The following is a 13,577-nucleotide window of genomic DNA, read 5'->3' as shown; positions in this document are numbered from 1 at the left end:
GACCATCCACCTTCCTTGTTATGCTTGCTTCATAATTTCCTTCTGACCGGTTTTATGTGTGGACCTGTGTATTTATGGCCCGAGTCTCACCACAAAAATGTAAATACCAAGAGGGCAGGTATTTTGTCTGTATCCCTAGTAGTTGGAACAGTGCATGGCATCTGGTCCCATCACTTCATGGGAAATAGATGGGGAAACAGTGGAAACAGTGTCAGACTTTATTTTTTTGGGCTCCAAAATCACTGCTGATGGTGATTGCAGCCATGAAATTAAAAGACGCTTACTCCTTGGAAGGAAGGTTATGGCCAACCTAGATAGCATATTTAAAAGCGGAGACATTACTTTACCAACAAAAGTCTGTCTAGTCAAGGCTATGGTTTTTCCAGTGGTCACGTATGGATGTGAGAGTTGGAGTATAAAGAAAGCTGAGGGCCGAAGAATTGATGCTTTTGAACTGTGGTGTCGGAGAAGACTCTTGAGAGTCCCTTGGACTGCAAGGAGATCCAACCGGTCCATCCTAAAGGAGATTAGTCCTGGGTGTTCATTGGAAGGACTGATGCTGAAGCTGAAACTCCAATACTTTGGCCACCTCATGCGAAGAGCTGACTCATTGGAAAAGACCCTAATGCTGGGAAGGATTGGGGGCAGGAGAAGGGGATGACAGAGGATGAGATGGTTGGATGGCATCACTGACTCGATGGACATGGGTTTGGGTAAACTCTGGGTGTTGGTGATGGACAGGGAGGCCTGGGATGCTGCGATTCATAGGGTCGCAGAGTCGGACACGACTGAGGGACTGAACTGAACTGAACTGGCAATGAGAGGTGCTAAATATACTCCTTTGAATCAGTGATGAATATTTTATTAAGTGTCTGACCCCTCAGACGGCAGCCTGCTTCTCTAGCTTAATTTCAGTGCATCTTGTTTTCTACCCTTAGCATTAAAAACATAGCAGCTGGCACATGGCCTTGTGCATAACTATCACTTAGTAACAGATAAATCACTGTTGCATCCTAGGCTTTGCTTGAGTTTAATTAGCCCCCATCCTCTCCCTTGGAGATCTTTACTTTTCCTCCCACTTTCCCCACTTCTTGCTTCATTTTTTTTTTCCCGTCACATCTACCCCTCCTCTACTTTTCTCTCTGCCTTTTCTAATCTCACTTGTTTAGTCCATCCCCTCTTCTTTCTTTATCCAGATTTTCCTTTCCTATTTATTTATTGTCCTCTCATTTTCTCCTCTTATTCCTCTCTCTCTCATGGAGCCATGAAGAATCAGAATTGGCCTTCATCTCTTCACTTTCATTTTTTCACTGTCTCTCACTTTGCACACACGAAAGAGGAGACGCCACAAGATGGCACAGTTCCCTTTAAGGTCATAGCTAGAGTAAAACTAAAGAATCAGGACTAGATCTCAGATTACCTCTTTCTCCCTCTTGGCTTCTCTCTTTCACTTCTGCTTTCTCTTCTCTTTCTTAGCATAGTGTTGGAGTCAAACAAACTTGCATTTGGATCTCGGTTCTATCACTGATACTTGTGATTTTCAACAAATTATTTAACTTCTGTGACCCTCCGTGCCCTCACTGGGCTTCCCTGATAGCTCAGTTGGTAAAGAATCTGCCTGCTGGGACTTTCCTGGTGGTCCAGTGGCTAAGACTCTGTGCTCCCAATACAGGAGGTCTGGGTTTGATCCCTGGTCAGGAAACTAGATCCCACATGCTGCAACTAAAGATCCCTCATGTCACAATTAAGACCAGCGCAGCCAAATAAATAAATAAAAATAAATATTAAAAATTATACATATGTTAAAAATTAAAAAAAAAAAAGAATCTGCCTGCAATGCAGGAGACCCCAGTTCGATTCCTGGGTCAGGAAGATCCCCTGCAGAAGGGAAAGGCTACCCACTCCAGTATTCTGGTCTGGAGAATTCCACAGACTGTATAGTCCATGGGGTCGCAAAGAGCTGGACACAACTGAGTGACTTTCACTTCACTTCAGTATCCTCACAGGTTAACTGACATATAAAAGTGCACCTCAAAAGGTTGTTAAGATTAAATAAAAATGACAAAAACATACACAGACCAAAAAACCCCTACAATTAACATTATACTTAATAGTGAGAAACTTGAGGCTTTCTAAGATCAGGTACAGGGGCTTCCCTGGTGGTCCAGTGGTTAAGACTGCACTTCCACTGCACAGGATGTGGATTTAATCCTTGGCCAAGGAAGTTACCCATGCTGTGAGGTGTGGCCAAAAAGGAAAAAAAAAGATCAGGCACAAGGCAAGGATATTCCCTTTCACCATTCCTTTTCAACATTGTACTGGAAATCTTTGCTAATGCAATAAAGAAAAAGAAATAAAAGATATACAGATTGGGAAGGAAGACATAAAATTGTCTTTATTCACAGATGACATAATCATTTATGTAGAAAATCTGAAAGAATCAACAACAACAACAGAAGTCTGCTGGAACTAATGAGCAATTATAGTGAGGTTGCAGATTACAAAGGTTCGTATACAAAAGTCAGTTGCTTCCTATATACCAACCATAAACAAGTGGAATTTGAAATAAAAAATAATATCATTTAGTAACCAGAAATGTGAAATACTTAAGTATAAATCTAGCAAAGCATTTATAAGATCTATAAGGAAAACTAGAAAACTCTGATTAAAAAAAATCAAAGAAGAACTAATTAAATGGAGAATTAGTCCAAGTACCTGAATAGGAAAACTCAATATTATCAAAATATCAGTTCTTCCCAACTCAGCCTATAGGTTCAGTAAATCACAACCACAGTTGCAGCAAGTTATTTTATGGATAGCAACAAACTGATTCTAAAGTTGATATGGAGAGGCAAAAGACCCAAAATAGTCAATACAATGTTAAAGGAGAAGAAAAAGTTGGAGGACTGACACTACCTGATTTCAAGACATACTATAAAGCATTTTAGTCATCAAGACAGTAGAATATTGATGAAAAAATAGACAACTAGATCAACAGGACAGAATAGAGAACCCAGAAATAGACTCCCATAGAGCCAACTAATCTTTGAAAAAGAACCAAAAGAAATGCAATGGAACAAAGATAGCCTCTTCAACAAATGGTGTTGGACATCCACTTGCAAAACACAAGAAAGGAATCTAGACACAGACTTTACACCCTTCACAAAAATTAATTTGAATAGATCACAAGCCTACATGTAAAATGAGAAACTATTGAACTCCTAAAGATAACATAGAAGGAAATCTAGATACTTGATACCTTTTTAGATATACCATCAAAGACATGATATGTGAAAGAAATAATTGATAAGGTCGACAATCAAAATGTAAAACTTCTGCTCTGAAGTAGATAATATCAAGAGAATTAAAAGACAAGCCACAGACTGGAAGAAAATATTAATATTTGCAAAACACACATCTGATAAAGGATTGTTATCCAAAATATATTTTTTAAAACTATTATCAATAAAACTCAACAAATAAGAAAACAACCCAATTAAGAAGTGAACCAAGACCTTAACAGACACTTCACCAAAGAAGTACAGATGGCAAGCTCCACATCATATGTTATCAGGGAAATGCAAAATATGTAATAAAAGAGCAATGAGATGCAACCACACACCTGTTAGAATGGCCCAAATCTAGAACACTGACAATGCCAAGTGCTGGTGAGCGTGTGGAGCAACAGGAGTTTTCACTCACTGCTGGTGGGAATACAAGTTGTACAGCCTAGTTGGACCACCTTTCACCATATGATCCAGGAATTGTGCTCTTTGGTATTTCCCTGAGTGATGAGAAAACTTATGTCCACACTGAAAGCTGAACATGGATGTTTATAGCAGCTTTATTCATAATTGCCTAAACTTGGAAGCAACCAATGTCCTTCAATAGCTGAATGCAAAAACAGTGATACATCCAGACAATGGAATGCTATTTGGCACTAAAAAGAAGTGAGCTAATGAGCCACGAAAGTCATGGAGGAAACTTAAAGTGAAAGAAACCAATCTGAGAAGGCTACATACTGAGTGATTTCTACTCTATGACAATCTGGAAAATGCAGTGTTATGGAGATGACAAAAGTATCAGTAGTTGCCAGGGGTGGGAGGTAGAGAGATAACTAAGCAGATCATAGGGAATTTTTAGGGCAAGGATATTATATATATAATATATATAATAATTATAGATATGTCATTATACAGTTTTCCAAACCCAATGACTGTATGCCACCAAGAGTCAACCCTTAGGTAAAATTTTGACCATGCTTCGTGGCATGTAGGATCTTAGCTTCCCAGCCAGGGATGGATCTCATGCTCCCTGCAGCGGGAGCATGGAGTCTCAAGCACTGGACCACCAGGGAAGTCCCTAGTGACTGATGTTAATAATGGAGATTATGCACGTATAGGATCAGGGGCTATATGGCAAACCTCTGTACCTTCCTCTCAATTTTATTGTAAACCTAAAACTGTTCTAAAAATATAGTCTTTAAAACATTGAACAAATAAAGACCTGGCACATAATAGAACATATATTGTCTCATTTCTCATTCTTTCCTCATATTTCTCTTTTTCCTTTCCTTTTTAAATATTAATAGGTATGGTTAGATCGATTAATTATTTGGTTCCTCCAAACTTTGGATGGTTTCTTATGCCTTTGATTGCTTCTCACTTTCAGGTGTCAACTCATTTATTCTTCTTTCTCCTCCCCTGCCTCTTCCTCTTCATTCTTTTTCATCTCCTTCTCTCTTTTCCGTTTACTTAACTCCCAGAGGCCTGTTTTTCCATTTGGAAAAGAGAAACAATAATGAATTGTTTTAAGCATCAAATGAATAAGTAAAACTATTAGCTCAGTGCCTTACCCGAAAGCTCCAAGACATCATTAACTTTGCGCTCATTTGACCTTCTGCAAGGCCAGTATGAAATACAGAACACTATAGAAATGTTAGTTGTTTATTTTTTTCACCTAAAGTATCATGGTGAATTGGAAAGATTTGCAAACACATGGGTTTTGAAAACCCAGGTTTGAAAACGCATGGGTTCCACGTAAAATCGAATTTTTATGAGCCTCAATTTTTCTAAGCTGTAGAATGAGAGTAACAATATATGCCTTCCCTCCTCTTAGTTTTTTTTTTTTTCTTTCCCCAGGAAGTAAAAGAGTCAATATTACAGAAAAGCATGTTGTAATCATGATAAGATGGTGACCTGGAGTCACAATGGGGACGCTGTTACAAGGATTCAATAGGATACACTTCTAATTTTAAAAGCTGTCTGATCAATAGTAAATATTCAATTTGTTGTTTAGTCGCTAAGACTCTTTTGCGACCCCATGGACTAGAGTGTGTCAGGCTCCTCTATCCATGGGATTTCCTAGGCAAGAATACTGGAGTGGGTTGCCATTTCCTTCTCCAGGGGATCTTACAACCAAGGGATCAAACCGGAGTCTCCTGCATTGCAACGTAGATTCTTTACCATTGAGCCACCAGGGAATATTCAATTCATGCTAGTTATTACTATCCCCTTTACTGTTTCCACTTTTTTCTCTTGCTCCTCCAAAAAAATGAGTGGTTGCCATACCCAGGTGATCTCTGCTACTGGACGTCTATTACTGATGTCTTCTTCTTCTCTTCTCTTCATCCTACCTTCCTTTATTCTTTCTGACCCTCTCTTCCGATCACAGCTTTCCCCTCACCTCAAGCACCCCATGAAGCCAGAAGTCGAACTATTAGGCAGTTTAGATCTAACTCTGAACAAGCCCGGACCTGCCTGAGACTAGGAACCCCCTCCTTATTTGCCGTCTAGCACCCGACTAACAATAAAGTTTTATTGAAACAAAGCAGGAAAAGAGCCGCCCATCAGTCTTTCCTCAACAGCCAATCAGAGAGCAGAATGTCTGCGTCGCTCTCGGGAGCTTCAGCAGTCAGAGGCGAGGGCGGGGCATGTCGCGCCCGAAATCCGCCCCGTAAGAGCGGAAGTACGCCCGGAAGCCAGCCATAGAGTGTAGCGGCTAGAGTGACCCTGCAGGGAGGTGGCAGGAAAAGCTGAAAACAGCTGCCGGAGGTGACGGAGCGGTGGCCCCGCCCGGTGCGCTGGAAGACGGAGCTTCCAGGTAGCGGCCCGCAGAGTCTGACCCAGAGTACGACGGGGTAGCCGGCGGGAGCCCACGGTCTCTCGGCGGCCTCTTTAAGGGAGGGGGCGGAGCCACGTGAAAGGATCGCTAGGGTGAGGTCACGTGGTGTGGGGCACCTGCGGGGCACAGTGGATATTTGGGGGAGCGTCGTCTTTGGGGTGGACACTATGTGACATCCCTTCCCCCACTGAGACTTGTGCCTTGGAGTTCCATGGGGTGCGCGTGGTGGGATTTGGGGATAGGCTCAGGCATGGGGGAGGTGGGCGTGACAATGCTGTTTCAGCCAGGGTGCCATCGAAGTGGCTGATCTTAGCATTCCTAAGATACGAGGGTTACACTATGGTTACAAAGTGGCTCAGTGCCTCTGCAGTCCAGCCCCTAGGCCTTGTGCTTTCCAGCTTCCCCAGTTCCAAAACCTCCAGCTTCCCATCCTCTTTCCTTGCAGCTCCAGACTTCCTGAGCCCAGGTCCCCCCAGCTCAGCGCCAACATGAGTGCCGAGATCAAGGTGACAGGGCAGAACCAGGAGCAATTTCTGCTCCTGGCCAAGTCCGCCAAGGGGGCAGCGCTGGCCACACTCATCCACCAGGTGCTGGAGGCCCCTGGTGTCTACGTGTTTGGGGAACTGCTGGATATGCCTAATGTTAGAGAGGTGGGTTCCTGACCTGGATAGCTCCCAAGGAGGCTTGGGGCTGAAGACTGAGAATGGGTGGACAGGGCTCATTTTACAACCCCATAACCATTCAGCTGAATAAGAGCTTGTGATTCAGAATAGGAGACCTGATTCCAGCCTGTCTCCATCAATGTCATAGCTCTTAATAATCATATTACCTTGATCGTAGTGTGTGTTAGTTGCTCAGTCATGTCTGACTCGTTGTGACCCCACGGACCATAGCCCACCAGGCTCCTCTGTCCATGGGATTCTCCAGGCAAGGATACTGGCATAGGTTGCCATTTCCTACTCCAGGGGATCTTCCCCATGCAGGGATCAAACCTGGGTCTCCTGCACTGCAGGCAGATTTTTTACTGTCTGAGCCACCAGGGAAGCCTATTACCTTAATCAGGTCACTTTTATTTTAGGACCTACATTTTCTTTTTAAAAAATGGACATAGGGGCTTCCCTGGCAGTCCAGTGGTTAAGACTCCACCTTCCGATGCAGGGGGTGGAGGTTTGATCCCAGGTGGGGAAACTAAGATCCCACATGCCACATGGTATGGCCACGAAAACAACAAAATGGACCTGTTACTGACCCTCAGTGTCGTAGAAATCAGGTGAGATTATGCAAAAGTGTAAAGTCTGGTACAAATAGAAGGAATGAATGTGAAATTGTCATGACCAGTTCTCTTCCCTTTACGGCATATGCGAATTCAAAGTTAGCTAAGGTAGACGTTATCTTTTCTTCAAGACACACAATAAGATGTTAGGAACACAGGGGAGAGAACTGTTCACTCCCCTGTGATAGAGTTAAGAGTTTAAAGTCCAGAGTGAGTAGGTTACCAAGATGTATGGCACAAGCCCAAGTTCTGAGGTACTATGACAGTGGTAGGTGGGTGAACTCTGAGTAGATTTTTTGAGGGCCAGTGATTGAGTCAATGCAGTTAGCCTTTCGGGATCCTTCTTGTCCAAAGAAAACTGGCTGCCTTCTTTTCCTGCTCTCCTCTGTAGTGGAATCAAAGAAAATCAAGGGGAAGGAAAAGAGGTAGGTTTTGGGTACCTGTTTAGCACTCTGCTAGTCATCTGGGAATACCAGAAAAGTACAAGCCACAGGGCTCCGCTTCTGAAACGTACATTCCAGTTGCAGAGATAAGACAAATGGATATCCACGTATAAATCACTTATTTAGCAAGTATTTATCAGCAGAGCCAAGTACATGCACATTTCTGCTAGACCTGAGTGGGATAGCAGGAACCAGGTCTGTAATGTTGTTGAAAAGAAAGACATTGTTAGATAACAGCATTAGGTGGGCTTTGATGGGCTAAGTGGGTGATCAGTGGTAGGAGGAGAGGAGGTCTGGGTGGACTGGCTTGGGTGATGCACGCTCCCTGCTGAGGCCAGTCTGAAGCAGAGGCACCTCCCAGTGCCTGCCCAGATCCTGCAGCTGTCAAGGGAGTGAGGCCAAGGCAGAACTCCTTGGTGAATTGGGGAGTACAGCAGACTCCCTGCTGCTGCTGCTAAGTTGCTTCAGTCATGTCCGACTGTGCAACCCCACAGACGGCAGCCCACCAGGCTCCCCCGTCTCTGGGATTCTCCAGGCAAGAACACTGGAGTGGGTTGCCATTTCCTTCTCCAATGCATGAAAGTGAAAAGTGAAAGTGAAGTCGCTCAGTCGTGTCCGACTCTTAGTGACCACATGGACTGCAGCCTACCAGGCTCCTCCGTCCATGGGATTTTCCAGGCAAGAGTACTGGAGTGGGGTGCGATTGCCTTCTCTGACAGCAGACCCCCTAAATGTATTCAAATTCAGAAATATTAAATATACTCTAAGGATGAAACAACACAGTTTGTAATGTCCGGGGTGTGTGTGTGTGTGAGATGTGTTAGATAACTAAACACTACGAAAGTTTTCAACTCTGACTTGAGGGTAGGAATTGGAGGCAGATGGAGGAAGAGGGTGGTGTGGATCTGGGGGACAGAATCAACAAAGGCATGGAGGTGACAGTGAGGTTTCCTCGGGGAGAGCAATCAGAGAGGCAGAGAATTCTTTCGGTGAGCTGGGAAAGCTAATGTTGGAGGGGAAAGCTGGGCCCGGAGATTGGAGGTCAAACAGGCAGAGTCTGGAGGGTGGAGACAGAGGCCCTTCCTGTCACCGCTTCTGTCCTCTTGTGTTTCCACAGCTGGCTGAGAGCGACTTCGCTTCCACGTTCCGGCTGCTTACAGTGTTTGCTTACGGGACGTACACTGACTACTTAGGTAACTGGAGGGGTTGGAGCTCTGGAGACTGGAGTGGGAGAAGGGCGGTTTACAGAGGGACTTAGAAGACATTCCTAGGGTACATGACTTAGATCCCTTGGGTACACAGGGTCAGGTCCAAGACCTGAATTGGCATGGAAAACTCAATAAAAAAGGAAGGAGGCTAGGACTTACCACAAAAGTGCAAATCAGGATTTCCTACACTTTATTTTTTTCTAGCCGAAGCCCGGAATCTTCCCCCACTCACAGAGGCTCAGAAGAATAAGCTTAGACACCTATCGGTCGTCACCTTGGCTGCCAAAGTCAAGGTGAGTGACAGTCCTCATCGGGTCCTGAGTCACAGAATACCTTTCTATATGTCCCTTCTCGAGGGTCCATTGGAAGGAAATGATCACTGTGTTGCTTCTTCTTACCTCCCCTCCACGGCCCTCTAGGGCCTACATCTGAACTCCGTTACCTTCGGCCTTTGGGGCTGAATATGATTCTCCTAGTTTTCTCTTTTGCTTTTCAGCCAACTCAGGTTCTAAGTAAAACACCTTTTGTGTTTGGATTCAGAATAGCAACAAGGATGCTGCTGACTGTGTCCTTCAACAGCCCCCTCCTCCCTCCTATGGAACTAAGATCCTGCAAGCTATACCATGTGACCAAAAAGAAAGAAATCTATAACCCAGAAGTGTTACATATTTGTATTCCCTGTTGGGTCCTGTTTTGACTATCCCCCCGCCCATCTGCATCTCCCAGTTGTTACCTCACTCTCCCTCATGCTTATGGTTTTACTTAAACCTGTGAGATGCCTCTTTGGAAGTAGATGGAGTAGCTCCAGACCTCCCCCACACCACATCCTCCTGTGATATCAGGCTTGTCTTCACCAGTCTGTGAGCTGTCCTGAGCTGAGCTGGAGGATGGACATTTAGGCAGATGTCCCCCTGTGGTGGGGGCAGGAGGGGACTCGGGGAACCTGCTTATATGCTAAGTCACTTCAGTCATGTCAGGCTCTTTGTGATCCCAAGCTCCACTGTCCATGGGATTCTCCAGGCAAGAGTACTGGAGTGGGTTGCCGTGCCCTCCTCCAGGGGATCCTCCCGAGCCAGGGATCGAACCCAGGTCTCTTAGGTCCCCTGCATTGGCAGGTGGGTTCTTTACCACTAGTGCCACCTGGGAAGCCCAGGGGAGCGTATGTCTTTTATTTAAGATTGTCCTTCTCACCCTGTTATTTCTTGAGTGGGAATACTTGTTATTTATGTTGCCTTAGAACCAGCCTCTTAGAGGAGATGATCAGGAGTAGGAGTGGAGGGTGGGCAGGGGGACAGAGAGAAAGGGGTCTTGGAAGCCCGTCTCTGCCACAGCCCCACACAGACCCCGCCACCTTTGGGCCCCAGTGTATCCCCTATGCAGTGCTGCTGGAGGCGCTGGCCCTGCGCAATGTGAGGCAGCTAGAAGACCTGGTCATCGAGGCCGTGTACGCCGACGTGCTGCGCGGCTCCCTGGACCAGCGCCACCAACGGCTGGAGGTTGACTACAGCATCGGGCGGGACATCCAGCGCCAGGACCTCAGTGCTATCGCCCGGACCCTGCAGGAGTGGTGAGACCCCAGAAAGGGAGGGGTGCTTTGGAGAGGGAGGAGGGCTGGGCAGGGCAGAGGATGAGACTTCCGAAGGGAAAAAGGAGGGGTGGGGGCCTGAGGGAGAAGCATGCCTGGAGTACCTGGTGTGGCCGAGGGTGGTAGCCTTGAGTGGTAGTCCCCTGGTGGGTGGGTCACCTGTCTCAGGCTGGATGCAGCCCCCCGCCCCCCGATCTGTGACCAGCACTGTCCACAGGCCAGTGGCCTCTCCCACGTCTGTTTTCTCTGTGTTCTTGTCTGACTTCAGTTTGTTAACGTGCCTTCCTTTTTTCCTTTGTAACCTTTCCCACCCTGTTTCTATTTTAGCTCCTACTCCCATTTTGGGGGGGCTTCCATGGCAGGTAAAGAACCTGCCTGCAATGCAGGAGACCCAGGTTCAGTCCCTAGGTTGGGAAGATTCCCTGGAGAAGGAAATGGCAACCCACTCCAATATTCTTGCCTGGTGGAGAATCCCATGGACAGAGGAGCCTGGTCAGTGCATAGGGTCAAAAAGAGTCGGACATGACTAAGCGACTAACACTTTCCCTTTCCCATCTTGCACATCACTCCAGACACTGCCTGTCTCCTCCCTTGTCCTCCCTGAGTGTCCTTCTGTCCTGGGAATTTTGTCACAGGTGGTCTCCAGGTGCCCTGGTGAGGCTTCTAGCTCAGACAGGGGTCCTGACACCAGGACCGAGGGGTCTCCCCAAGTCTTTTCCTCGTGAATCTGTGATCAACGCCCTCCCTCACTGACTGCCTCCCTGCCAATCCCCACAGGTGTGTGGGCTGCGAGGTGGTCCTGTCAGGCATCGAGGAGCAGGTGAGCCGGGCCAACCAGCACAAGGAGCAGCAGCTGGGCCTGAAGCAGCAGATTGAGAGCGAGGTGAGCAGTTGGGGGCCCAGCTAGCTGGACCCAGCTCCTCCGGCTCCAGCCTCTTGTCCCAGGCAGAGGGGTTTGGACGGCGGCGGTGGAGACAGACCAGGTGGGCAGGGACGGTCAGGGTCTTGAACCTTCTTTGTTTCCCCCACTCCTTTCCTCTGGGTAGGTCGCCAACCTGAAGAAAACCATTAAGGTTACAACAGCCGCAGCGGCCGCGGCCACATCTCAGGACCCCGAGCAGCACCTGACTGAGCTGAGGGAGCCGGCCCCGGGCACCAACCAGCGCCAGCCCAGCAAAAAAGCCTCCAAGGGCAAGGGGTGAGCGGGTGTGGGGGGCCTCTCGAGTCCAGGCTGCTCGCTCCTGCCTCCCTCATCCCTTCAGGCGCTTGTGGGGGTCGGGAATGGGGGGTTGCAGTGCCTAGCGGTTCCCTACAGCCCCTCCTGTCTCTCTTTCCCCCTTGCCAGGCTCCGAGGGAGTGCCAAGATTTGGTCCAAGTCGAACTGAAAGGACTGTCGTTTCTTCTCGGGATGTGGGGTGCTCACTGCCCACCTGCCCTCCTCGTAGGAGTCCTTAGCCTTCCTGTGCCCCTGGCCAGCTGATAATCTAGGTTCCTGACCCCCGCCCCCACCGGCTCCTGTCCCTGCTCCCCCACCCCCACCCCCAAGCATAGGCCACACCTTCTCCAGGGAGGAGGGAAGTACAAGTCATGGTTTTGTTGGTACTTTTTGTTTCACATGACTTTCTTACATGTTCCATTGTCCCCTCCTCCTCCTCACCACGCTCTCTGCCCCGTTTCTTTAGGACCCAGCATCTGCCCCCGTTCACTACATGCCACCGTCCCCAGCATAACTCTCCGCAAGTTCCTTTCCTGCCGCCCACACCTTGCATGCCTTTCCCCGCCTGCCCCAAGCCGCCCCCAGCCTGTTCAGGCAGCATCCAAAGAGCCATAGGGCTCCCCCCTTTATTCCCACGCCGAGAGCTCTGGGAGCCAGCCTGCCATTCTAGGAGTCGCTGGACACTCACAGCCTAGAATCTTGTCCCTCTGCAGCCGTTCCCATCCTCTCTCTCCACGTCGGGTCCTGGGAGCATTGCTGCTCCAGTGACCCCAGAGCCTCGAGACAGCTGTTCTCAAGCTGTCGTGAGATGGTTCTTTCTTGGCCCTGGCTGTCCTTGAAAGCCTGACGGCCATCCTGGAAGGATTTATAGTTCCTCTTGTGAGTTTGGTGGGGAACAGAAGGGGATATAGATTGTATAAAAAGAGTATATATACATATGTCTATATATATAACATGACACAGAAATAAATCTATGAGAAGTCTATCTACAAACTATCTCACCAGCCCTGCACGGGGTGTCTTCTGTCTTTGGTATTTGTGGACGCAAAGAAGGCTCTTTCCCAGCCCACTCGAAAGCGAAGTGCCAGAAAAACAAAGAGAACCAGGTACTATGCCAAAGCCCATTGGGTGCCTGGAGACAAAGATCCTAGGCCGTTGGACTTTGGAAAGATTGCTCAGTATGTCAGCGTTCATTCAGGAGTCGAGGGCGCTTGCTGAGCACCAGCATGTGCTTGGCTGGAGATGCAAAATTATGGTCACTGTCCCTGCTCTCAGGGAACTCCGAGTTCAGCCTGTTTACGTCCACCTCATAGAATTGTAGGGGAAGAGTTGATAGTAAGCTTTGATTTTTGCATCAAAACCACACAGGAGTGCTTCCCTGGTGGCTCAGTGGTAGAGAATCCGCCTGCCAATGCGGGGAGCACAGGTTCGAACCCTGATAGGGCAGATCCCACGGCCGCAGAGCAGCTAAGCCCATGCACTACAGCTATTGACTCCATGCTCTAGAGCCCGGGAGCTGCAACTACTGAGCCCACGTGCCGCAACTACTGAAGCCTGTGCGCCCTAGAGCCCGTGCTTCACAACAAGAGAAGCCACTGCAACGAGAAGCCCACGCACCACAACTAGAGTAGCACCCCAAAAACCTGAGCAGCAGTGAAAGCCCAGCACAGCCAAAAATAAATAAATGAAAACAAACCACACAAGACTGTCAGGTCTCGGTAAGAAGCCG

General features: G+C 47.6%; 1 protein-coding gene and 1 long non-coding RNA gene across 5 annotated transcripts; one reads left to right on the top strand and one right to left on the bottom strand.

Annotated features, from left to right (window-relative positions):
- Positions 1–4,574: 4,574 nt before the first annotated feature.
- On the bottom strand, positions 4,575–5,804 carry LOC145544822 (uncharacterized). The gene is made up of 2 exons (XR_014081652.1): positions 5,571–5,804; positions 4,575–4,769 (listed from the first exon to the last, which is right to left on the bottom strand). It is a non-coding gene; the product is annotated as an uncharacterized LOC145544822 (long non-coding RNA).
- Positions 5,805–5,986: 182 nt separating this feature from the next.
- Positions 5,987–12,841, top strand: COPS7A (COP9 signalosome subunit 7A). 4 transcript variants are annotated; one of them, XM_081588118.1, is made up of 8 exons: positions 5,987–6,102; positions 6,569–6,773; positions 8,957–9,032; positions 9,252–9,340; positions 10,412–10,614; positions 11,410–11,515; positions 11,679–11,830; positions 11,978–12,841. In XM_081588118.1, the coding sequence occupies exons 2-8, from the start codon at positions 6,612–6,614 to the stop codon at positions 12,015–12,017; spliced, it is 828 nt and encodes a 275-aa protein (XP_081444244.1). In that variant the 5' UTR covers positions 5,987–6,102; positions 6,569–6,611; the 3' UTR covers positions 12,018–12,841. The 4 variants fall into 4 exon arrangements, with proteins under 4 accessions (XP_081444244.1, XP_081444246.1, XP_081444245.1 ...); XM_081588120.1 differs by having other exon boundaries at positions 5,994–6,129; XM_081588119.1 differs by having other exon boundaries at positions 5,994–6,215.
- The last annotated feature ends 736 nt before the right edge of the window (positions 12,842–13,577 follow it).

Source organism: Giraffa tippelskirchi, chromosome 4, assembly GCF_054371585.1.
Source record: "Giraffa tippelskirchi isolate mGirTip1 chromosome 4, T2T-mGirTip1v1.2.pri, whole genome shotgun sequence".
Lineage (NCBI taxonomy): Eukaryota > Metazoa > Chordata > Mammalia > Artiodactyla > Giraffidae > Giraffa > Giraffa tippelskirchi.
Note: the sequence above shows the minus strand (reverse complement) of the source record. Positions and strands in the feature narration are given on the sequence as shown.

What these genes read in the sequence shown, in the direction of transcription:
- COPS7A (XM_081588117.1), top strand. An exon ending in GACGTACACTGACTACTTAG is followed by an intron (nt 9,033 to 9,251) that starts GTAACTGGAGGG and finishes ATTTTTTTCTAG; the next exon opens with CCGAAGCCCGGAATCTTCCC. An exon ending in AAAGCCTCCAAGGGCAAGGG is followed by an intron (nt 11,831 to 11,977) that starts GTGAGCGGGTGT and finishes CCCCCTTGCCAG; the next exon opens with GCTCCGAGGGAGTGCCAAGA.